Source organism: Myiozetetes cayanensis, unplaced genomic scaffold (genome assembly GCF_022539395.1).
Source record: "Myiozetetes cayanensis isolate MyiCay16 unplaced genomic scaffold, myiCay2020 scf1, whole genome shotgun sequence".
NCBI classification, from domain to species: Eukaryota; Metazoa; Chordata; class Aves; order Passeriformes; family Tyrannidae; genus Myiozetetes; species Myiozetetes cayanensis.
Window position 1 is genome coordinate 119,154,145 of NW_026086604.1, and position 26,287 is coordinate 119,180,431.

Sequence of the window (26,287 nt, forward strand, 5' to 3'; positions counted from 1 at the left end):
ATTTACAGAATTCTGTGCTTCTAGACCAGAGATGAAAAACCATGCGCAACTTCTGAAGACTTCTGTAAAGTATCTTTAATGACTCTGTTCATGCCATTTTAAAAACAGTCACTTTCAAGAAGAAAATCAATATATCTGTATATTGTATTTGCTTTTCCCATTCCTCTTCCCATCTTTGCTACAAGTTTGGCATCCACAGTATGTACAGGCTGATGCCTGGGAAGATAGATTGAAAATTCACTCCAAGTTTCCAACTTGTTAATTATAGTGCACAATTCTTGTCGACTTCACCCTTTGACTTCGCTTACCTCAGTGTAATTAAAAAAAAAAAAATTCCAAGTCTTTCTGTGAAAGCTCCCCAAAATGCCAAAGAGACCATCAAAATGTTTGTCTAATCTCTATATATGGCCTCTGTAACTTTCAAAAATTGATAAGCAGTCATGCAAATGATGGAAGAAACTCATTGGAAGAGGGCAGCTATCATGACCTAGAGAGCTGTAGAAACATTGGAAATCTTTATTAGACAGCAGTCCTTGGTCTTTCCTGAGAAAATATCTTCATTGCATCCTGGTAAGATTTCTGCAGGTAGGTATGAATGAGAAAAAAATTTTGCTCATCTTTCTCATGACCCAAACTATATCTACTCACCATTACTAAATGAAGTATCTCTGCAACTGACCTTGGTAAAGTGTCATTTAACCAGAAATCTTTTCTTCACCAAATGCTTTAGAAGAGTTCTACATGTTTTTAATTTGGTCTATGTTTGACAAGGTCACACCCACAGTCCTTTTAAAGGAAGATGCCATGTGATGTCACCTAGGTAAGTGGATTCTCAAAACACATCCCCATCTCTTAAAACAGGCAAGAAAATGGGTATGACAAAATCCACATTACACAATATGCTGTATATACAAACTGAAAGGCTGCATCTCATTTTTTCCTGTTATTAAATTTAACAAGATTCAGTAAAATATGGAAGCAAAGCACCAATAGCCATCTTTCCCCAAGTCCTTGAAGAATGTCTCAGCATCTCCTACAGGTCTTCAGATCTCTAATGTTTCTTCATTTGCCCCACAAGTGTCTACAACACAGATTAAACAACTCGTCACTGGGAAAGCACGGACTTTGGAGTTGGCTATCCACTTGTCTGTTTCAGTGTTATATTCGAGAATGTGCCCTAAGCGACCAACACCCTGAAAACCAGCCAGGACATAGACTACAGATCCCACAGCAGCACACTTCACTGTTACACCTTTCCATGGCATTGGAGACACCATCTTCCATTCATTCATCTTGATATCGTAATATTCTACATTATCAAGGCCACCTACAAAACAATGACATAGATTATTGCTTATTACATTATACTGTATGGACTGAACTGGAGCATGCAAATATTCCATGAAACTGAAGTCTTTATTTTTAAGGTTTTAAAAACCCTACAGTAAAAAAACCAAACCTGAAAAAACACCCCAGGTTTCTAAACTAGCAGTTTACCCTTGTATAAATACAGAGAAAAGTAAAAAGGAGATTGAAAGCAAGATGTGTTGTAAGAAATTCACATTAGATGCTTTCTAGAGATTCCAACATGTTACTACTTCATGAACAGAAGAACTAATGATGCTGAATTTGTGATGGATTTGTGGCTAGTGACTAAAACTTAGAAATCTATCTGAAACTTCCCTATAGCTAGGGCATTTTATTCTAGAGGACTCTTAGGTACCTTTACCAAAATTGGCTATTGTCTCTCCTCATGATGCTCAGTAAAATCATTGAAGTGTAAAAGCCTAAGTCCCTTTGATAAGGGCCAAAGAAACCAAAAGTTATTAGAAAAGAGTGGATTTTGTGACTAAGATTCACTTCTTCAGGAAATACATTAGTAATTACACCTTAGAATAGTGACAAACATTCTGTTACCCCTGAGTCAGTTTTCACTTCCAGTTCTGAATTATTAGATCTAAGAGATTAAGAAACCTTTCTATCATGTTAAGAGGTACGAGTCTTTCACCCCAGACATAACTCTTCCTCATTCTATTCCAGTAAGAACAGTCATTAGCATTTCTAAAAGGAGCATTCAGCATTCACTGTACAAGATGGCAGCTCTGGCAGTTACAGATTGATAATAAATGCATCTACTGTTTTTGCATTAGGAATCAATCACGATAGAATAGTCTTAGTAGCCAATTAAAAATCAAGCTATATTCTAAAATAGCATTCATCTGAAATCAAGTATTCCACTTACCATAAACAGTGATTTTTAAAACCTCATAATGCGATTTTTTCATTTTGAAAAGCACTTTAGAAACCCTGGGTAATTAAAATTCAATTATTCTGGTAAATAAACTACTATTCATCTAGTTTTAAAGACAAGGAGACAGGCAGATTATAAATGACCTGCCCATGACAGTAAGTCTTATTTCAAAGCTGGGCAGTGAAAAGAGGTCTTACATTTTCACCACTTTATAATACCTGACTATCTTTAAGTCTTTGGACTGAAGTTCCTAAGACAGGGGCTATACCTTTACCTGTCTCTCAAAAGATGCTAAAATATCTCAAAACACATCATAAAGAACTAAAAAAAAAAAAAAACCACAACAAACAAAAACACCACCCAAAAATTTCTTTTCTTAGATGCCTGGTTTAGCCATATTAACTACTTCAGAACTGGTGCATATCTGAACTTGACAGTACTGTCATTAGTACAAGAATTTAAAAAATAAGATAGAGCAAAGTAGGGAGGTGAAAAGAGGAAGGCAAAACTGCTGTGGCAACAATAGGATGTTTGATAGTGTTGCTCAGAGTTTTTCAGCTGAACAGAGCAGAATTCATTGCAAAATAGACCAGAGCAGAATTCACTGCTGTGTGACCAGCTAGAGAATCAATAGAATTAAAGTACCTAAACCATTTTGTCCACCCACAGCAAATATTTTGTCCTTTACAAACACCAGCCCATGATTCTTCCTGGCTTCAATCATTGGACACAGCTCAGTCCACCTGGGAAAAAAGAAAGCCAAACACAAGAGGAAGAGTCACCATCTAGTTTACGGAAAATAAGTATAAAATATGTAAATGAAACCTATCATTAAGAAAATGAGATAGGGACGAAAGCTGCTTAAGAAAAACTGCCTTTCAAGTAAGGCTACAAAAATAACTGATGCTTCACTGCTGACTCAGGAAAATTCCTTACCACACACAGTTTTTCCTTTAGTCATCTATACTTGAGTCACTTACAGAGCTAGCAAAGACCCAAATGACTAAAAATAACCAGAATTAATACAATACTTACGTTTCGGTGGCTGGATCATAAACTTCACAGGAATTTAGGACTCTTCCGGAGACATTGTTTCCCAAGCTCCCTCCGCACACATAAATGAGACCATTCGCCTCTACCATTCCATGGCTGCATCGCTGAGTCAGCATGCTGGGCTTCGTGTGCCAGCTCTCTGTTCTTGTGTCATAGCATTCGAATAAATACAGTGCAGAATTTCCTTAAAAAAACAGAAACCCACCAAAGTGGCATTAATTTTTAGGGTTGTCTTTCAAGACAAGAGTCTAACAGCAATTATCAAACTGATGCTTTGTTTCTTAGTTGAAAAGGGAAAGCTGCTTTCCCACCTCCAAAAGCAGAACTAACCAACTTGAAATTTGGGACTATTCAAAAGCACCTACTTATATTTTTTTTTTCACTCTTTTGTTCCAGTAAGTAAGTTGATAAAATTGCTATTTTTGTTTAAAAACAAAAAGAAAAAAAAAAAAAAGAGTTGTTTTTTTTTTGAGGGGAATAAATGCTGAACAGAGACACATATAGATTACTGGTCCCATTGTCATCAGCTCATGCTACTCTTACTACTTGGAGATATATTGAACTTTCAGATGTAAAGATGTAACCATCTTTGTAAACTTCCTACAAGTTCATGAGTTTTTTCTGTATGCAGTGTGACTTGCTGAATTCCCAGAATACTTGTTGCCTTTGGAATTTTGATAGCTTGATTATGTCATACTCCTGAATTATTAGCAACCACAGAACAGCTACCCCTCCCCACTTTATTTTCTTCCTGAGGATTGGCAGATACTCATTTTCGGGAAGTGCAGGGTCTGTGTACTCCTCCCTCAAAGGCCAAGAAAACTATTACTGAAATCAAAAGTGATTTTTCTAACGAAGATTGATGGGAGCTTAAAGACTTGTGCTGAGGTAACTGAATCACAGGCAAGGCAGAGAAGGCTGCATACAACTTTCTCAGAAAAGAACCAATGTCCTTCTTCCCTTTCTTTCAATAGATATATTCACCTAGAACAGTAAAAGGTGGCTTTTCTTGTGCCTCTTCTTCCTTGGATTTCTACTTCCAAAAATTGTGTCATACTAGCAGCACCTCACTACCAGCTGAGGGTTTGAACCTTCAAAATAATGCTATGTTTCCAGATCCAAAATACAGAAACAGACTCCTATAAACTGTACACATTTGTTTACTTCTACTCTGTAATCCTTAATTTCACCAAAAACTGTATAGAGCGGGATGTATTTTTTTCTTTGATATAAACAGACATCCTTATTGTTTTGAAGCTGTAGAAATTCCCATCCATGGAAAATAAGGCAGATCTGTCTTTAATTTTTTTTTTTTTTTTAACAGATAGAAGCTTCCATTTTCAGTATAATTTTAAGTATTTCTCGTGTACCAAAACAGAGTGGAACAATTCAGCTTCTCAGCTCTGCTAGTTATTGCAAATAAAACATGAGTCCCATCAATTCAAGAAGGTGAAATGAACCGTGGACTGGCACAGTAATCCAACCTCTTCAACTGATGCAAAAAACATACAATTTTTTTCTATTTCTTTGCTGCTAAACACACTGAAGCATTTTATCAGGTTAATGCTTTCACATAATTGCCTGTTTCAAATTAGAAAATACTAGATTAAAGAGAGATGGACTTTTCCAAACATTCAGTGTTCACTGAATTCTAATGGAAAAAGTACAGGCAAAGTAAACTCCATTATTAATTTTTGGCTTTTACTGTTCTGTCCTGAGTAATATTCATGGAAAACAAAGTGAAGCTGTGCACAATGTGAGGATAGTTTTCAAAGAAAACTGCTAAATTAAGATCTCCATTACAGTTGTATTACCTATTTAACACATATTAGAAAATAAACTATACAATCAAAAGTTTCTATTTTTATTCCCCATGAACTGAAATGTGGGAAACTATGAATATTTATGAGATTTTGTAGTGTTCCAAGTTTCCCAATGTAGTCTTAGTTAAGTCTATTTCAAGTAATGGGAAAGGTGCTATTTCACATTTACTACACGAGGTGGCAGCTGGGAACTGCCTATTCTGCTGCTTAATTAGACCTCTTAAAATATTTGAGGCCAAATTACATGGTCTACATGTTACAACCTCCCATGAAATGACTTATCAGTGTTAAGCACCAATTATGACCGTTTTTCTCTGTTCACCTCTCTCTGCACCAAGGCAGAACTCAAAAGGATCTATTAGAAAATTTTCTTCTTCTAGGATTTTTTCCCCCCCAGAACATAGCTTTGTTTAAAGCTCTACTTTTAAAGATATAGCATGCCTACATTACAACTTTTGGGTTGCTGATGATGTACCAGGTGTAGACAAAATAAAATGTTCCTATAACACAATAGCATAAGTCAGCCTCTTGGGTTTTTTTGGAGAGAGAAAAAATCCCAATGGTCTTATTTTTTCTTTACTATTTAGAGTAATAACATCTAAAGAAAGTATTATTTCTCCCTTTGCTGAAGCAAACCAACAGAATAACAAAATAAAAGAAGATAACTTCTGTCATTTGAAAGAAAAATTGGACAAATTCCTTTAGGGGACCAGGTATCATTTCACCACCAAAAGCATTAGTTTTATAAGATCTCTTTTCTACCTTTCTTTTTTCCCCTTGAAAAAAATCTCATTAGGCTCAACACATGCTGCATACAAGGAAGCTGTTGTCAAAATGCAGCTATTCTGGCCACACACCACAGAAAACTTTAAACCACTCTGAATTTTGTAGATTTTAAAAGAAGTGGGACTCACAAAATATATTTCATGGAATCACAGAATGATTTGATTTGGAAGGGACCTTAAAGATCATCTATTTCCAACCCTCCTGCCATGGGCAGGACACCTTCCACTAGACCAGGTTGCTCAAAGCCCCATACAGCCTGGCCTTGTCCCTAGTTAACTCTTAAGAGCTGCAGTGTACTTTATGCTCTAGTTAATGTAAAGATTATTCATTTAAATCAGTGAAACCATTTAAAAAACACAGGTTGTTGGACTGGGCAAAGGGGGATAAAATCCTAAATATAGGAAAATAAACTCATTAGGCTAACATGGCAAAGTGCAGTTTCTTGTCAACAGTCATGCAAAAAACCAGAAAAATTTCCAGCTATCTTTCTTTGTGCTTTTTTGTTTGTTTTAAAGATTTTTAGTGTCTTACCCACTTCTGAACCACCAGATGTATAAATTTTGCCCTCAGCAGCACAGGCTGCAAGGCTATCTCGAGGTGTTGGAGGTCCTAGCTTGGAATACCAGCTATCCTTCACCACATTGTAGCAGTCCATTCGCTTTATAGGGAAGAGCTGGGAACCACCCAAAATATAAACTACGTTGTCCCAGAAGACACAAGCTGCATCCCTGCGCTTTTCAAAGGGACATCGGATGTCTGTCCAGCTGTAATCCTGCATTACAAAGAACAAGTAATGTCTAATAGATTATAACACTTACCTGCACAGCGAGTGTTTTTCAAACAGAGCTTTTCACAGAGATTTAGATATGGTCAGTTTTAAGTTCCTTTTCAAAACAAACATGAACACTGTTTATTGAAGAATACTCCTCAGGCGTACTCTTGAAAAATTCTCTTAGACACAGACATAGTTAGCTGTAATGAACCATTGACATTATGAATTTCTATTTCCTCATTCCCTGTGTGCACCCGGTACAACTTCCCTGAAAAACAGTTGTGTTTTTTTTCCAACAGAATTGATCTTCTGCTGCTATTATGTTAGAAACAATGCATGTGATCAATAAAGTGAGGATTGCATTTTCTTTTATAGCAATGGAAGAAGACATCTTACACATAGTAACGGATTATTTCTAAAAAATAATAAAATACAGAATGTACCAAACAAAGACAATGGAAAAAGGAGAATATCCAAATTGACAAGCAACTCAGTTAAAAAGCTCTGATACATACTTTATTACCATGACAACTAGAAGCTTATTTACAGAATTTACAAAACACAAATGATCTCTAGCTATCCACAGTTGATCGCATGAGAAATAGGGTAATGCTCCATCACAAATACTGGCAGTCATGTTGCCTAGACACTGATTTTGCACAGATTGGCAAAATCAGCAAGTATCAAATATAGGCAGAAATGCCCAAAGCCTTAATAACACCAAACTCAGCAACTGATGGCAGACCAGGATAGCATACAGCACAAGAAACACTTCTTGAGTAATAGCATCTCACATATTCCATGAGCATAGTTTGTATCCTATACTGAACAGGAAAGTACGGGACCTTAACTGTTATCTGTGCCACCTCAAGATGGTCTACCTCAACCTGCTGAATGACCTTCACTGCAATGGTTCACACAAGACGTTACATCATTACATTTTCTTAGCAAGGACATACTTCAAACACCTTGGTCAATGAGGAAGAACAGCGACTCCTACATGGGGGTTCAAAGAAAGAGAGGCAGAGCATGTTATAGTCCAAAACATCTTACAATCTTTTCTTGTAGCATCCCCCATATCAAGAAGAGCTGGCAGGTGCATGTGGCCCTTTATGATGAGAAACAGGTCCTGGGGCATCCTAGAAAGGAAAGCCATACTACAGCATGGCAAAATAAATAGCTGCATAAATCTTAAGAAAACGTCTCAGCGCATTGTGCAAGATCAACATACTTTCTAGCTTAAACTTCTGGCAATTTTACAAAAAAATCCTGTTGTTTTCCTTTACTGTTATAAAGAGCTGTGATCTGACCCACTTTTATGGCTTCAGCTCATTTATCCATTTCATCCATACCTTTATCAAATGGAAAGCCATAACTTGAGCATGCTCAGCAGTATCCTCCTCTTTCAGTAGGAGGCAATTTAGGCCATCCTCTTGCAATGCTCTTCAGTGTTAGTCTGTACCACATAGAATTGATTCAATTTTTGCATTTAACACATTTAGGAATTATGCAGAAGGGTTGCTTTACACTACAGCCAAGATACACACAGCCCTGGGCAGTGCAAGCCTCATTTCTGGGGGCCTGAGTAGGGAAAGACAGACTAAGACAGATATACAGTGACACTTCCCATGCTGATCTCTGTTTTCAACAAACCGTTGATTTCATCAAATTACTTAACCACTTATTAAAACTATCTGACCTTTTAAGAGCCACAAGACCCTGTGATAAGACTGGCATGGGCAATTACGGGCCATGTGAAAAAGCACATTTCTTGTTTAAGATTTTCCCTCATTTTCAGTTGATACCTCGTCTTCCAAATTTGTCACAGAAAACAGCAGACATGCCCAATATGGACAACCTCCCCACTAACAGCTTATTGACTACACCTCCATCTCCTCATAAAAGGTATGCTGGTTCCTTAATCATCAAAAAATAGCGTTGCCAGACATCTGTTACTTTTTACTTGATGTTGTTGAATTTTATACTGCTAAAAAGTTAAAACTTCCAACCATTTCTTGTCACTAGAGACAGCAATTTCAAAGAATAAGAATATTGCTGACACAAAATCTCAAAGTCACATATAATTTTTTACAAAGAACTCATAGAACAAAACAACCAGTATGTTATTCCCAACCTGGGGGGAGGGAAGGGGGGGGGGCAGGTTGAGGGAGGGGAAAGGAAGAATATATATTTTTAAAATACTGTGTGGAAAATTTAACAAGAAAAAATGCTACCCACAACTGTTAATAGGATTTCTAACAGTAGCCTGAAAACAAACATCTCTACTCAAATTAGTGCCAGACTGCTCCAGAAGTGTTATACCCATCTGCATCTACCCCAGTGCATCATTTTGCTCTCTTGATGAAGTACATGCATCAGTGGAAATACGAGTTACAGTGCAACACAAACAACAAATATAGTCTTACACTCATACTGATAACAATCTCAACAAGTAACACACAGTATCCAATCCAGTCTTATTTAAAGCACCCTTTTAACAACAAGGAAATGAAGATCAGCACTAGAGACTAATCTTGTGTGCAAAGGCATCGGTGAAAATTAAAATTTTTGCACTAGTTTTATCATGTCAGAGTTATGGAAATTTGTATTACAACTGTCAATTTAGGTGACATATGAGATTTTAATTAAATTACTAAATTCAATTAAAATCAGAAGTGAAGGACTAGGTCACTATTCAATTAACAGACAAACAAAATTTCAATTCTTTCCTAAGGTCCTAACCTTGCAAAAGTACTTAAGCTTAATTCCCTGCTCTGTGACCCTTTCATCATCTTTTGATGAGACTAATTAAAGTGAATTAAATGCTAATTCAACAGGGGTTCTGGATTCTGTTGCATTTAAGAAGCTACTGTCACAGTTTTAAAGATCAAACTCAGATACTCAAGCAAAACATTCAGAAAAGGACATTTAAATAGCTTAGAATTGGAAATGAAGTAAAAGATATTCAATGAGACAAGACAGGCTAGCTAAGAACACCCAAGAAAGGATACAAGCACCAGGAAAACATGCATGTTAGAAAAAACATCCCCAATTACCCACTTTTTAAATTTTCCTTCCCTGCCCCATTCTCCCCCCACCCAATAATCCACATGCAAAGCCATAAGTCTTGATCAGGAGGCAGTTCTGCAAAATTTCTTCCAAACTGAGTTACTTTTTGGTGTTATGCTTAGACAAATACTCTATGAAAGAAAAAGCCATTTTAGCCTATGCTTTATGTAGACTTTCATAGATCGTACTTTTTATCCACAAACCAGATTTCTTTGCCAAAACCATGTAACTTGTTTGAAAAGTTATGAATGCCCTGATCAAAGGCTTATCAAAGAATTATCTGCTCTGCACCCCTCACCTCCTCACCCCCAGTTGGAGTACTGCTTATCTTGGGCATGTGTATGAAGGAAAAAGGTGGTCATTAGTTTGGAATTTTGAACTCCAAATGGACATACATATCAAATGTCTCTCAATCTAAGTCAGCAAAGGTAGTAGGTTTTCCTTCTCCCCAGACCTGAGTGGTACTCAAAGAAGGTGCCTTCAGTTTCATCTTACATAGGAATGTGACAGAAAAGTTCAAAACACATCCCCAAGGCTCACTGATTCTGAATTAGATTTGACAGGGCTCACGCTGACTATAAAGTTCACACAGATAACACACAAAACTGTTTGAAATCATAACAAGCATTTAATATGCTGAGTTAGAACCAGAATTTCTGCACAAAATATTACATGCATGCGATCTCATAACTTAGAGAGCCCTGATGTTTTCTGTATTACTGCAAGTGCTTGCCTGGTAAAACAGAGTATGGGTAATCTTTCTGTATGCAGTTGATATTTCTAGACCATTTAGTCTGCATAGCTGAAATATACATCATTCCTGTGGCTCAATTTTATTCAGGAAACATGGGAACAAATTTCAGGCAGAACTTGGTTGCTCTAAATTGGCCACCTCTAAGTTATTTGTTGAAGAAACTCATTCTTTTCCACTTACGTAATACTTCGCTCCCCATTCCCCATTCCACTCTTTATATACTCTTACAAACAAACAAAATCCTGAACCATTAGTATTCAGAAGTGGTTGCATATTTATAATAAATGCACTAAAAAAAACCAAAATCCTTGCACTTTAAAACTGGATTCTACACTAACATATGAGTCAATAACTTAACAGTGCTAAAAAAAATTGTTTTGAGTTACTCTCTAAACACATACGCGCATGCACATGCATACAGACTTTTCTATATTCCTAACCAATTGCCTGATGTTTTGGTGACCTTTTATTTATTTGCAGCTGTGTGATGCACATACCAATCAATTCTCAACTCACGGATTGATCAGATCTCCGTATCTAATATTGCCAAGAAACAAACACAATCATTCTATTCAAAATGACGTATTACATCTTGGTACACAGACTTAAAAATACTTAATAAACCATATCCTTCCAACTGTATACCCAAGAAGCAGGGAATACATCCTTCCTAATACCATTTTCTAGATCATAATCTCTTAGTTAATATCATCAGCGAGTAAAACAGGTGAGATTACAAACAGTGAATCTTAATGCATTCTGAGGTAACGATTACCTTGGGATTAAAATATCTGCAGGACTGGGGCTGTGAGCCTCCAAACAAAGCAATGCGATAATCATGTTTTTTTCTTCTTGGCCGTGTGCCTTCCACTAACTCTTCTCGGTCTTCTGGGGAAAGGAGGTGGTACCGCATCCCACCTGGAATGAAGACAATGACTGTTGCAGATCTAGCGTAGCTCATACATAGAGAGGGATGTTTCAGAGGCAGGGACAGGGGAGAGAGTGGAGAGAAGGAAAAGAGATAAACCAAGTTTCTACATTACACCTACACGGCTTTGATTTAAAAGGGAAGAATAATGCACAGCAGCACGTGAGGATAAGGGCATACATCCAGACTTACACCCTGTTTCCAATTGCCTGCTCCATGCAATAAGGACATGGATATAGATTCATGTTATACACCAACTGATCAACAGCTGACTTATAAAATATTAACAAGCAACTAAGTTTGTTGCATTGAAACAGGCAAAAGGAGGCAAACCCAAAGAATAGGAACAGCAAAACCAGGAGCCTAAAGACAACAATACTAACATTAAAAGAAGGGACCTGAATACAGTGAGGAGTCAACTGTGGCACCTCCTCACACCACAGTTTCTGATTGATAATAAGCATATTGCACACTCATGTTCTTAGCTGACAGTGCAAAATATTAGTTATAACTCGTAGAAGAGAATAAGTGTTCTCCTAGGAAACAATCCAGAGAATGCAAAAATATCGGTGACATTACAAGCCACTAAAACCATAAAAAAAATCCTTATTTCTTAAACAATGCACCCAACTCCATGTTACACAAGAAGTATGACTGAGATGTCCAAGGTCAGCAAATACTTACCAACATATAGCTTAATTTGAATCTTGCTCATTGAATCTGAAGGAAAGCAGTTATGTACTGTTTTTAGATCTACACTAAAATGAAGCCAACTAGTTAACTGCTACTGAAATTAAAAATTTATTTCCAGAATAATTGTTAGCATCTAGGCTTTTCTTTCTTACGTGACAAAATTTCACAAATGGTATCTAAAAACAAAAGGGAAGCTTGTTCCGTATCTTATTTGCACCTTGAGAATGCAAACGTAGGATCAATCATTTTAGGACCAATCATCAGTATATATTAGAGATAAAAATAGTACAACATACAATTAACATTCTAATTTGCTTAGGGAAGCTTTATAATATTCAAAATTTTGACATAAAGTATTTCTTTTATTAATTCACATACGAGCATGAACGATATTGAAATTACTAGTGTGTCCCAAAGGTAGACTGACTTTCAATTACCCTAATGAGTCATTGACAAAATCTCCATTCCATTACTTCTCATGGAGTTCATGTCATTTGCTAGGAGAAAACAAATGAAAGTCACACTGTTACATAAGATAGGTTTTATTTACGTAATAATCTCCTAATCCAACTTCAACTAAAGGCAACATACTAAAGGGAACACAGTCAGACGGATTTAATGTGGGTATGTTGTCAGAGCATTTTAAAGCAAACAATCTTCAGAAATTCCACAACATTTTTTTAAATTATACTGAACATTATAAAGATTTCAGCTAGAGGTCAACTTACTGATCACCATTTTAAGGCATTCTGGGTTATCCTGAATAAGTGGTTCAGCCTGAACTGTTTTACTTAAGAAGTTCTTTGATATCAGAGGAAATCGGACTTTAGCAAGAATATCAACCATGTACGGCTGGCGATTGGGCTCATCATACTTCAGCCATCTGACTGCTGCATCATAAACCTTAAACAAGAGACATGCAAAGAAAAGAATAAGGTACATCAACACACAGTAAGACACATAACTGAACCTTAATGCTCTAAACTGGTTCTTATATCTGCTGCAGGTTAACGCATACTAACATTTTAGTATGTGCAGATCCATCGCCAGCTTCCGAGAAAACCTCAACCCCCACTCCAACAAAACAGTCAATAAAACCCCCAAAAAGACAATACTCAGACATGAAGTAAAACAAATACACAATCACAGAATAAAACTCATCTACTAGTAGGTTTTGAAAACCCCACTACTTCTGCTGTTTAACTTTTTTGTCCTCCAAATGGAAAGCATGAATCTGCAATTCACATTTATGTGGGTAACTCCTGTACCAGGTTAAGTCTAGTACTCTCTAAGTTCTATGCCATAACATCAGTAATAATTCCCCAGAAATGCTGAAATAGCTTCTACTTGATAGGGTTTCCTAAGCTGACAAACTGCTTCTGTTACCAAATCATCATGTTGGGGATCCAAATATATTGCTATTGTTATGTCTCAGGGGACCATTTAAATCAAAGTTTTTAGCTGAAGACTACTGTAAATTTATCAGAGGGCCTTCTCTCTTTCTCCTCTTTACACAAAAAGATAATGGGTTTCCTTAAGGGGCAGGGAAGTCAGAACAGGGAAAGTAACCATGAAATCTGCTCTATTTATGACTGTACTGCAAGTCAGGAAGAAATGAAACAAAAATCCAGTATTATATATGAACCATGATACTTCCATGTTGCTCTCAGACACATCAAGCTGATCTAGTAGCACTGACTCTGAAGTGGCCGGATAACTTCATTACAAACACAGCCAACACCTATGCCTGTAGCTGAAATTGGTCACAATAATCAGTAGTGAGTGACTGAGACATAACATGGAAAGACACTTAATGGCAGAATTATTTAGAAGGACTAGCAAACCACTCCAGCTATAACTTTGCAAAATTACCAGGGAATGAGGGAAAGTAGAGAAAAAAATACTTATGGCTCAATTCCATCAGCTAAGGAAATTCAACAGAATGACTGGGATGGGAACATTGTATGGGACAGGTAGTACTTATAGCCACCTTTCTTTTTGTGCTAAATGCAAATATGCTTTACACCAATAGAGACTTTAGAGTACTATGTCCATTTTCTAGCAGTACTCCTGAGAAATAAGATTCCTACAGTACCACTGGAAAACTTCTGTACTTTCATACTGCACACTGCTAGTTTCCTAAAGGAATTTTAATGATGATACACAACATTTCTACCACTGCTGCCAGGCTAAAGCATGCCATCCTACCTTACCAACAGAACTTCAAGAACGGGAATTTTAAAGCGTCATTTTGGCTACAAGCCAAACAACACTTCCAGCTCTGAGAATGTTACCCTGCAACCTGATTTTCATCCAGCACTTGGCAGGATTGTTGAACTGTGACAAAACTTCATTTATACTTGTAACCGTCCTACTACTATATTCAGTCACCTGATATTAGCCCCCACTCCTAGTAATTCTTATTTTTGTAAAGTACATCACCACACTGTAAGACAAATAACTAAACCTTAATGCTCCAAACTGATTCTTCTGCCTGTTGGAGGTCAACATAAATGGAAACTTTACAGTCAGCAAAACATCCACTTCTAAATGGACACACATATCATCTTGGCTACAAAAATCTCTCTGTTGCACTTCAAAGGTATGAGTCAACTCATGATGCCATACCCAAAGAAAGTTAAATTAAATTATAATTCAGTTTGTTTTCAACAGATTTGACTGAGAAGCTACAAGCACGCAGCAGCTACAAGTACTACCCAGCATCTACAACGACCCTACAATCAACTCTTCGGGCTGCAGAGCAGACTCCTATATGCTTCCTGTTTTCCTGCAGTAGGAAGAACAAACTGGCAAACAAACATTCAGGGCTGTGCTGCAAGCTGAATCAAGTATTCCAAGTAGGACAGCTGCAAATGTAACTCCTACCACAGGTTACAACTTTTAATGGAGTGAAACTCCAGGCTCCTTTAAGTGACCTAAACTTTTTAAAGTACACTTCCTAAAAAAGGGCCTTCCATCAATCCATCACTGCCAATGCATTTAGCTTTCAGTGTTTTGCTTATCTTGCTTCCAAGTCCCTCAGTTCCCCAAGCTTAACTCGTGTGTGCATATGTTTCCATCTAGAAGCAGTTGCTCTCTAGAATAGGTTGAGATCATACTCAGTAGAAACATGCAGCCATTAAGGCCCAGTCTGCTCACACTTTGAAGCAGTCCACTTTCACCAAAAGCACATAAATCCCAATCTAGAAGCAACTGCTATGATACATCAAACTTAATTCAGCTCATATACCATGGAATCAGAAGCCCTATAGCTATGTCGATAAAGGAAACTGTTACGCTTATTCCCTCTGTGACTCTTTTCTTCCTAGTTTGCCAAAACAACACATACATAAAACCACACTTGAAATGTGAATATTTATTAAAATTTGATTTTGACCAAGCTAGGATCCATGTTTTATTCCACAATTTAGCAAGCACTATGTGCTTCCTCTAGGAATATCAGAAGTGAGATACTTGAATGCATGCAGCAAGTCCTTGATTAAAAAATGATAGTGAACTTCTGTGCTCTTAGCTGGTATGAAACAGGTCTCACCTGGTCTTCTGCCCTCACTGTCAACGTATCTTGGTTCAGGAGGTGTGTCACCCGCTTAACGTCCAGCTGAAGAAACTCATCTGTCTTGTAAACTTCAGTGAAATGCTGATGGATGAAGTCATCTGCAGTGGCTTTCAGTTCTGGGCAGTCTAGGCATTCTGCTAGCACACTTATGCCTATGAAGGAAAAGTAAAAAAAACCCAAAAACCTTCCAAACTTGAACTGCAATTACTTTTAATATATTAAAATAGAATACAATTACCATAATTTCAGTGATACTTGCAACTCCAGTTTAATATTTATTACCATGTTTGTTTTTTTTTTTTAAACACATGCTATCATAACTCATCTGCAACTCAAGACAAACTACGACAAGGACAAGCTGCTGACTCCTATTCCTTCCAAACTAATTGGAGAGTCAGACTTGCAACATTTGCTGTATTAAGTATCTCTTCAGCACTATTTCCTCATGTTTCTTTCCCCATTATGAAGCAGACAACAGTACCTTAACCAAGTCTGAGCCATGCCACAACAACAAAGTCTAACCAGAACAGCTTGAGAAACTGGATCCAGGGTTTATGACCTTCCCTGACCTGCTCATGCAGCATCAGTCACCAACCAAGCCCAATTTCCTTCAAGAGTCATGGTGAACTGTGACTTTTCTACACAGGTAGCACAGTCAGCTGCAGACCAACAGAAAAAAGTCAGGTCCACGTTGATGGAAGGGCGGAAGGTTGGCACAAAGCTATAAATAGCAACAATTGCCAACCTTCCCATTGGAAACCACACAAGCACGGAGCTTTTCAGCAGGAACTGAAAAGCAAGTGTACTAGGAGTAACTCACTATCCCATGGGCTCCAACTATTCCAAGCTGCTCTAAGTAGTAAAATGCAAACTAGAAAGATAAAATCCACGTGTATGACCTCTTGACAAAATTTCAAGAGATTCCAATTAAGCCATGGTTTAATTTAATTAATTAATTAATTAAGCACCAATGTCCTACCAAGCTGGATGAGACCTTGCACATTCAGTGGACCTTGTGGCAAGGTGCAACAGTTCAGATCCAGAGCAAAATTATTTTTATCTGCCTGGATTCAGCCAAATGTTACTGTCTTTTAGACAGTACTATCTACTTTTTGGGAATAGCAAAGTTAAAAAACTTAAGCAGTGAGTTTAAGTCTATTTCTCTTACCAAGACAATTGGAAGCATCAACTTGTTCTTTTAAGAAGTCCACGCACATTTTTTTCACAGGTTCAATTTGATACTGGTTTGCTGCATCTAGTAAAGACTGGACATTATTGCTGTTAACTGAGATTCTGAAAAGGAGAAGGCATAAAATTAGCATCTGAAATTACCTTATTTGCTTCAGTAAAAAAAAAAAACCAAACTTAACACCAATTCACAGAAATGGCAAAACTATTTCCCTGCTATATGCCCAAGAATCTTTCATACATAGTCTGAAGACACAATCTCCCTTCATGACCTTTCCAAACTGCTTTCATTTGCCCTGCTTTACTGAGGCAGGGCAAAGAGTAACCAGTCCTGGGATCTGAAGAATAAGCCTGTAACACAGGTCCTCTGCAGTCCTATACCATTGCTTTGACTTGTGTGATTAGACACTAACACAAAAAAAAAAAAAAGGCAGCAAAATCAAAAAAAAAAATTTTTATGACAGTTTAGTACTCCCAAACAGACACCAACAAACTCTGTCCTCTGTCTAAACTCACCATCAGGAGTGCCCTGGCTGATTTGCCCAGAGTTCATAAGCAGAACCAGTATGGCAGTGCTTCTAGAGAAGGTACAGAACCCATAGACTAGGGCTTGGGCACCAGGGCAGGCAACCATGTGGCTGGGGTGGGGTGCCTACACTGACTGTCTCTTACCACTGACGGAGTATACAAGAAGATTCCTCTTAAACAAAAAAAAAAAAAGAGAAAGCCTCCCTAATGAGAGCTAATCCCATTAGTACAAAGATGAAAGGCCTGCCATCCATGGATCTGATTAAAGCTGATTAAGTACTGTTTACAATCCTCACCATCTGCAGGAGCTCTGTTTGGGAAAAAACCCAAACAAACCACAAAAAAACTCAAACACACTGACAACCTGAGATAGGAGGGAAATGCTGTTCACAGAACAGTTACCCACCCTGTCTGTTTTGAGATGAAGGTATAACTCCTGGAAATGGTTCCGTACCATAGCTACCATGGCCACAACGAGAGACTGTGCTGACAACAATATGGGCCTGAATTTCGGAAAAGTGGGAAATATTATTTGACTCCAACACTGAAGTCAAAAGCTTGAAATTCTTTGAATTGCTTTCTGGAGACAAATACCTCTACAGACCAAACCTCTTTGGTCTGTAGAGCTTCCTACTCATTAAAAAGGAAAATGGAGGAAGGATAGAAGGTCTAGTCACATCAGGCTTTAAAGAAAATAAGGAATCATAATGGTAACAAAACAGATGAATCACAAAAGCATTATTTTAAAATTTTATCATTTACAATTGTCAGGCTTCCTAGAAAAAGTGTGAGCTTTAATAACAAAACTACCTTGCGGTATAAGCAAACTCCACAAGCTGTTCAATAATGTCAGGCTCTGCATCTTTTAGCTCCACTTCAAAGGACTTTGATTCAATCATATTTGCTGCAAATAGATGATAAGACAAACTTTTAATCAATAAAGCCACTCTAGTTATTATATGTTTTGCAAACAGTAGAAAATAAAGTGATTATACAAAGTGAGAACCTGCTAAAAACAGCACACAGCTGATTGCTGTTTTCCCAGGGTTACTAATGCAAGTCAGGAAAGAAAGGAGGCAGCGGAACAAACAAGATCACTGGTGTGAGTACATGCTTGTATTATGTAAATTATGATAACTGTATTAAATAGAAAAGGTCATAGATGTTGTTGACTGCAGCACAGACTGCCAAGTTAGCACTACCAAAACCAGGAAGCACATGTTGCACTATCAAAAGCCATTTCCGGAAGAATTTGTAAGGGAAAGTTAGAACTTATTTCTCTAGGAAGGCTTTCTGCCTAGAGTAGTAACTCTTTCTCAAAGGTAGTTTCAATGCTTTCCCCCCTCCCACCTGTTCAACCTGCTCCCCATAGCAAGAGAAGTTCTCAGCCTTGCTCTGTGGTACGCAGAGAGATAAGATGTTTGCAGACATGTACAAGGCCTCCTTGGGCCAGAGAGAGTGGGGGAGGGGAGATAAAAGATACAAAAAGCCTTGGAGGAGGCAGAGCACTGCCTTTTTGCCCCTGGAGGCCCGAGGAATGTAACATCATAAAAAAGTGGTCCTTGCATCTGAAATAAACCTTTTTTTCTTTTTTTTAATCCTTCCACTGCCCTGGTATTATTGGGAAGAATACCTGCATATGTTTACCTTACAGTGATCACAATGGAGACAGCTCCAAGCTCCACACACACAGGCACAGCACTAAGCTTGCCCACAGATGGTTACCAGCTGACCACTGGAAGGCACGGTTATTTTACTTCTACTCGACTTAGATTTCACAGTAATTTTACAATTAATGGGTAAGGCATACAAAAGATAAGATACTACACATAAGCACAAGTATTACAGAATCACTGAGGTTGGAAAAGACCTCTAAGATCACTGAGTCCACCCATTAAACCATGTCCCTAACCTCCCAATTTTCAGGTTAAGGGAAGGGGATCAACTCTAATACAGAGTGTAGGCTCCAATTATTAAGAGAGCTTACATATGAAGTAACACTTGATCAGAGGAGTGTTAAAGGGAAAATGAGGGGAGGGGTGAACAGAGATGAATGAAAGGACACAAAGTGAGATATCTTCATTTATACTTATGCCTCAACTTAATCACTTTCATAAAATAAAAACTTGTCAGCCACAAATCTAGCAGGACATAATCATGAAAGTTTAAAATCAATTGATTTCAAAAGACTTACTAGTAAACATCAAGTTAAAAAAATGACTGGCTGAAGCAAGCACAACACGGTGAGCTGGGATCTTTCTTTCTTGAACCATAAGAATGACATCACAGAGAGTTTTCTAAATCAGAGGAAAAAAACAGACAAAAACCACAGAAATCAGTATTTTTTAAAATATTTGAGCAATATTTCTTTAAGAACAGTTTATGGAAATTCATTGCTTTTTGTAACCCACACAACTCAAGAGCATTATGCGATAAAAAGATTTTCTGAAAGTCCAAGTTCAGTAAACCTGGAGAACTATCAAAGGTCAGTTTAGCCCTGAATTTGTACCTTAAGGATGGCCACAAATAACATACGAGCTCTGATTAAAGTTTTTCCTGTGGCATTTACATCAGCCTCCAATAATGTAGGTTCTGCAGCATCTGGCAGGGGCTGCACTCTTTACATCTGTCAGTGGCTTTCCTCTACTCTTCTGCTGATTTTCAAGAAAACTCACAGAAATCTCCTATCTGAAGGCTGCCACCAGATTGCCCAACTGGAGTGAAAGTGACGAACAAGTTAAAAGCATTCAATGGAACATTTTAAAGAAAATTTATCTGAAAAATACCACTTCTGTGGAAGGGTTTGAATGGCCATACCTGAGCAACTAGCTTCCAGACAAAAAAATCATTTATTTCTCATTTGTTATCTATATGTAGGCAGCTAGTTTCTCCCCTACATGTGAACTGTCATGCACAAGAAGGAGAAAGTGACAGAACTTATAGATGTTTTCAGAAGAAGTGAGAGGAGAGTAAGGGACTGGGGTAAAAACAAGTAATATGAATAGATTTTGAAATGGTATCCTTTCTAAGAACATACTGACTGAAATAAATGCATACCATACTGCAGTTGATTATAACATCCTCTCTATTAAGAAAGAAAAAACAAGCTGCACCGCTTCCTCAAAAAATGGGAATTCCTTTCTGACTATTACCTTAAGTTCATGATCTACCTTCAGAAACACCTACCCACAGTCATCCCAAGGCTAACCCCGAAAAAGAACGTTCCTACTGTGGGAAATATATACTTGCTTAGAACTGTGACAGTGTTTACCACATAGAGACAATATTATTTAGGATCCAGGTCAAGGGGTTGATAACCCATATGTAAAGTCCCTTCAAATAGGTCTGTCTTTTTAGGTTTTTTTAAGGACATTCAGAAGCAAACCTTGGACAAAATATAAATAATACATTTCAAAAATATTATTTAAATGGAAGTTAGATACGGGTGACATACAGCCTCCTTTGTACATCTGTAGCTTTAAATTATATAGGATTGAAACAACAAAAGAGACTATTTTGGAAAAGTTTCAGAGGAAATCTTTTAAGCTGAAATTCCCAGCACTTCTGGTTCAAAACAAGCATCAGAAATTATCAGTACAAGGTACCATAAAATCCTCTGGCCAAACTTTGCCAAGACTTGCAACTGTTGCTTGAACTCCAAACTGCATTTGTAAGATATATTTAATGCCTCAGCTCAGCTTTAGAAGGATCTCAGATGTTCTAAGGCTTCCCTGAGTGCATTTGCCAACCAAAACAGATCATCGTTTTCATTTCTTTCACTGGGATGTTTCTGGGTGTGACTATTCCATTTCAACTAATGCTCTTCCAAGGATTTCTGCAATTCTTTCTAGAAGGATCCATTGCTGTCACTGGGTCGCCTCCATGATGCAACCGGTGACTGGTGTTAACCAAAGGACACACCCCAACGAGAGCTTCCGTAGGGTATTTCACCTTCCAAACAACAGGTTCAGCAACACCTTGCAGCTCTATCCCAGCTTCATTTCCAGTGACTCTTTCTTGGCTGACCTCCACTCAGCTGCAAAGTTGCAACAAAGGCTTTATGCCCATGCTGTCCAACAGCTCTGTAAACCCACAAAGACGTGGGTCATCACATGTTGGAGATCAGAAGCAAGTCCTCCTGCACTAAACACACGTGGCCCCAACACCTCACCTGTACGGAGTCCAGGTATGGCCATGGTTTACTCTAAACACTCATACTCATGGAGGCTGCCTCTTGATCCCAGCTCACACAAAAAGCAGTCTCTTCAGAATTAGCTCTACTTTCAGCCCATCTTCCTACAGCATTAAACTAGAGCAGATAAGTATCTAGTGCTCCACATGCATGTTGACATTTCCATCATGAGAAATTTTTAACTCATGTTCAGATTTTATAACCACAGCATAATTCTTGACTTATCAAAACACTAGAAGAAAGAGATGCCTGTAAATCCTCTTTAACTTTAGCACAACTAATCAGTTGAAACCAGTATATTTTTCCTCTGGGTCCTGCTCACTTCCTAATTTTATCCTACATGGGACATGCAAAGCCACCATTTGAGGTCAGATAAGAAGTTTCCAAGAAAAATTCAGTGCTGTACCTCCCTGAGCATAACAGATTCTGAAATCTGCATCACAAGTACACACAGATTTCACAGCACTTAATCCTGATGCTCTCACTCTGTGTTTAGAGTAACTCATAGCTACATGAGAGTTGTCACTTTACTGCACTGAAAGACGAGATACTTACACAGAATGACAATGGGGTGTCACATACTGGAACAGAGACTTGGTAAAGCACAGTGAATTCCCCGTGCTGGGGGCTGTGCACACATCTAAGGGGGCTGTGCACACATCTAAGGGAAGGCAATATTTCTTCCATCTACTTTAAAATCATAGCAGCGTCTGACATCCCCTTTTAAACAGTGACAGAGGTATGATCTGAACACTGATGAACTAAGTTACGAACTTAGCCACACCTCGGGATATGTTTACGTGATTAGATCAGAAACAAAGACTACATCAAAAAAGTAGATCCCAGGCTTCAAGTATTTACTCTGCTACCTGAAGTCACTGAAAACAATATTGTTTTTTATACATAGGAGCTTAATTCCATGAAATGGTTTATACAGACAACATAATTGACTGTGCTTTAGTGAGAGAAGAACAGGGCTGAAGCACTGGAGAAAAACAGAACCAACAATGGTATCACTTCGAGGCCAAGACCCAGACAGCATTAAAAGCTGGACTGAGTCTCTGGCAAGACTAACCCTGGAGGACAAGCATCCAAACCCTAGAAGATACAGCACATGACAGGGCCAAGTATGAAGCCCCTACATGTTCTGCCTTCAGAGGCAGCTTTCATTCTGGCTCCACATCACTGCTTTTAAATGAACCAAAGTTCCACAATCAAGCTGGCTCCTCCAAAGAGAGGAAAGGTTTCTTCCTATGCAAGGAGTTACACAGATCATCCATCTGCTCTTGTACCAGAAACTTAAGCCTTTTTATAAAAAAGAATAATTTAAACCCAAACATTTCTTTTAGTTTTAACAGCTCAACTGAAATGCACTTGCATGACTGTAATTTTGGTTACTACTCTTGGTCTACTGGTAAACAGAGGAGTCATCTGTAATAATCATTGCACTATTGACCAAGAAAACCAATCAGCATAAAAGGTTAAAATTTGAGGCCAGATGAGGCCAGCAGACTCCTACAATGCCACTGACTTCCCAGTAAGATGGCCAGAGGCATTCAAGAAGAAATGCTACCTGTGAAACCAAACCATGGTTCCAGTCATCCCTCTCCTCCCACTGCAGTTTCACTGTTCACAGGGGCACATAGCCAGTTCGTTCAGAGAGGTATTCCTGGTTAAAAATTCCACATCACCACCTTTTTACTACCCTCAAGTTTCTGTTCGGAAAGGGCTCTGTGAATGCTGCAGCTGAAGACACTGGGCCATCACTCATCACTCGCAGCCTCGCTCCTGCCCTACCACAGGAAAGGCATCATCAGATAAGGAAAAGCGGCTCCACGGCGTCTTCTGCCTCCAGCGCCCGCAGCGAGCAGACGCAAGGGAAATCGGAGCTCGCTGCTCTCGCTGTGCGGCTGTCGGAGACCCCGGGCCCCCGCGGTGCCGTATGCGGTGGGTCGTTCAGCGCATCCCGCTCCAGGGACGGAAAGCCCACGGAGGCACACGCTCGGGAGCCGGATCGGGATGCGCCCGCAGGGCAGGACCCCGCGGGGCTGGGGCTCACCGCGGCGAACGGCCCCCGTACCTGCTTGCGCATGTTGTTCATGACGCCCATGAAGCTGGCGAGCAGCTTCGCCTCCTCGCGGGCCGCGAGTTTCTTCTCCGTCTTCTTCTTGCTGCTCTTCTCCGACCCGGGCGCGGCCATGCTCGCCCGCGCTCACCGCCGGCGCGCCGCCCCCGCCCGCCAACATGCGCCCGCCGGCTGCCGGGCGGCGAACAGCGGCTCCCGCCGCTCGGTGCCGGGAGGCGGAGGCAGGACCGGGACCGGGACCGGGACCGGGACCGGGACCGGGACACGAGCGCGCGCACCGCCTCGACCGCCGCCGTGCCCGCGCCAGACGCGGCCGAGGGGCGGGGCCTGGCGCGATGACGCCATCGGCAGGCGCGCGGCCCCCACGCGGGGTAAACAAAGAGCGGGGCGGGACTCGGGAGAGTCACGTGGAAGCCGGAGAGAAGCGCATGCGTAGTGCGAAGGGGGCTGGCCCGGGGATGCTCTGGGGGCGTGGTCACACCAGGGACACGCCCACTCTGGGCGGGGCACCGGCGGGGCGGAGCCAGGCTCCACTAGGGGGCGTGGCCGTGGTTCCTTCCCGGGAATTCCAATCCCTGTCAATGATCAGTCCCGCGCGCCACGAGGCTCCCGCTTCTGGGCGTGCTCTTAGAGATCGTGCCATGCCGAGCGCGCGGGGGAGGTTGAAGCTGCCCTGCCCAAGGGGCTGGCGGGGCTTTGGCTGCCCGTGGGAGTGAGCAAGGGGCGAGTGGTTCCTGCTGCTCCTTCCCGCTGGAGGGACCTCGCCCCTCCTTGGAGACGTGTGTCTTCCGGGCTCTCGTGGGCTGGGAAAGGAAACAAACGCGACCCAGAGACAAACCACGTTCTCTTGACAGCTGCACTAACCCCTCCTCCAGAAATAATGCCATGGCCAAAATATTTGGTGGTTTGATCCTCGTTCTATGAATAGCGTCGTGACAGCCAAAGCTGTGTTTCAGTGTGAGGTTGCTGTTTGTGCGCTTGTGTGATGTTTCCAGTTTTAATTCCACAGACAAGAAGGTGTTGAACAACTTCACGCCATGACTTGGAGGGAGAGAGTTTCGTGCAGAAATAACATGAGGTCATTTTATTACTTTTCTCAAATTCCTTTTATTAATAAAATGAATGAGCTGCTTTGTTCCTGAAATCACATCTCATATGGTAAGCCTTAATAAGATGGGCTTTGTGCTCTAATATTCTGTGGTTCTGCTATCTAACAGTTATTACTACATGGAAGCTGTAAGAACTTTAATGTGTTTGACATTTGTTTCGTTGAAATAAACAGACTGACACAGCTATCACTTGATTTACCAGATTTTATGATATTACAGTATGAAAATGAGAAATCTACACCTCTCTTGCCAAAGTAATAGCCTGAGAAAACTGGGAATGTACATCTGGGCATTTCAGATTTCACAGAATAAAGAATTTACTTATAGAGTATTAATTTCATCTTGAGGGCAGTCATAGGATGGCTTTTTTGTGTGTGGGATACACAGAAATAGCTGTGCTGGATCCCTGAGTGCACTCTCCTGCTCTGGGAGCTTAGTTGGCTGAGTTAAGGAGTTCAGCTTGTTGTGTGCAAGGTCAGCTCCTTTGGTGATGAGTGCTATGGTGAGGAAAGCCTAAAAGCAAGTCCCTGTCTCTCCTTTCCCTGGGGACCTGCTTTTAAGCAGCGAATTAACTGCTGGTTCCTGCTGAACTGGTAGACACCACATGGGCACTTCCATACATTGATAGCACTCGGTGTGCTGCCTTCCTTTGTACTGCTCTGTGCCTGGGCTGCGCAGCGTTACCTGACCTAAAGATTAGCATTAATGTATAGCATTAGTCATATAGCATAGTAGCATCAGTCACAGCAGTAGAAGAAATGTCCAGGAAGTTGCCTGTAACACAGGCAGGAGCTAACATGATGTCCGTATCCAGACCAGGCTCAAATGAAGGGTCAGCCATACCCGAATTCTGTGAGCTGCTGCACTGGGATTTGACACTGAGGGCAACCTGGGATGCAGGGAACCTCTGTCCTCCCTAAGGGGCAACATACCACAAAACCAGTTTCTTTCATGAAGTTTTCACTGTTTCAGACCACAGTATGAGCTGAGCAGCTTGTGAGGGATCAAGCCAGATGCTCTGAAAGGGATTTAGAGCTGGGAGGAAAGCATGATCCCAAAGCAGGTGGGAGAAGTTGCCTTATCAAACAAGGAGCTGGCATGCTGTGCAAGAGAGGTCTAGATTTACTTTAAATTAAAATGCTTTTAAGGTTAAATGTCACTTTATGTGAGGTAAGATTCTATATTCCTGTTTGATGAAAACCAGCTATTTTGTGTATGTGTACAAATAGAATCACAGAATCATACCAATGGCTTGGCTTGGAGGAGACCTTAAAGATCGTCTAGTCCCAAAACCCCTGCCATGGGCCAGGACACCTTTCACTCGACCAGCTTGCTCAGAGCCCCATCCAACCTGGCCTTGAGCACTGCCAGGAATGGGGCATCCACAATTTCCCTGGAAAACATGTTCTGGTATCTCACCACCCTCACAGTAAAGAATTTCTTCCTAATATCTAACTTAATTTCCCTTTTTCAGTTTG

At 39.8% G+C, this 26,287-nt stretch overlaps 1 protein-coding gene across 1 annotated transcript; it reads right to left on the minus strand.

The window, feature by feature from the left end:
• Window positions 1-60: 60 nt before the first annotated feature.
• Window positions 61-23,940, minus strand: KLHL7 (kelch like family member 7). Its single transcript, XM_050329361.1, has 11 exons — window positions 23,695-23,940; window positions 19,617-19,719; window positions 18,233-18,326; window positions 16,875-16,999; window positions 15,683-15,858; window positions 12,858-13,032; window positions 11,284-11,426; window positions 6,445-6,685; window positions 3,287-3,488; window positions 2,897-2,994; window positions 61-1,327 (listed from the first exon to the last, which is right to left on the minus strand). The coding sequence occupies exons 1-11, from the start codon at window positions 23,812-23,814 to the stop codon at window positions 1,044-1,046; spliced, it is 1,761 nt and encodes a 586-aa protein (XP_050185318.1). The 5' UTR covers window positions 23,815-23,940; the 3' UTR covers window positions 61-1,043.
• Window positions 23,941-26,287: the final 2,347 nt, after the last annotated feature.

Bases quoted from the DNA above. Each gene is read 5' to 3' on its own strand.
- KLHL7 (XM_050329361.1), bottom strand. From the start codon at position 23,814: ATGGCCGCGCCCGGGTCGGAGAAGAGCAGCAAGAAGAAGACGGAGAAG. The intron at 19,720-23,694 runs GTACGGGGGCCG...CCTCTGATTTAG, and splicing joins TGAACAACATGCGCAAGCAG to AAAACTCTCTGTGATGTCAT. The intron at 18,327-19,616 runs GTAAGTCTTTTG...ATCTATTTGCAG, and splicing joins TTTTAACTTGATGTTTACTA to CAAATATGATTGAATCAAAG.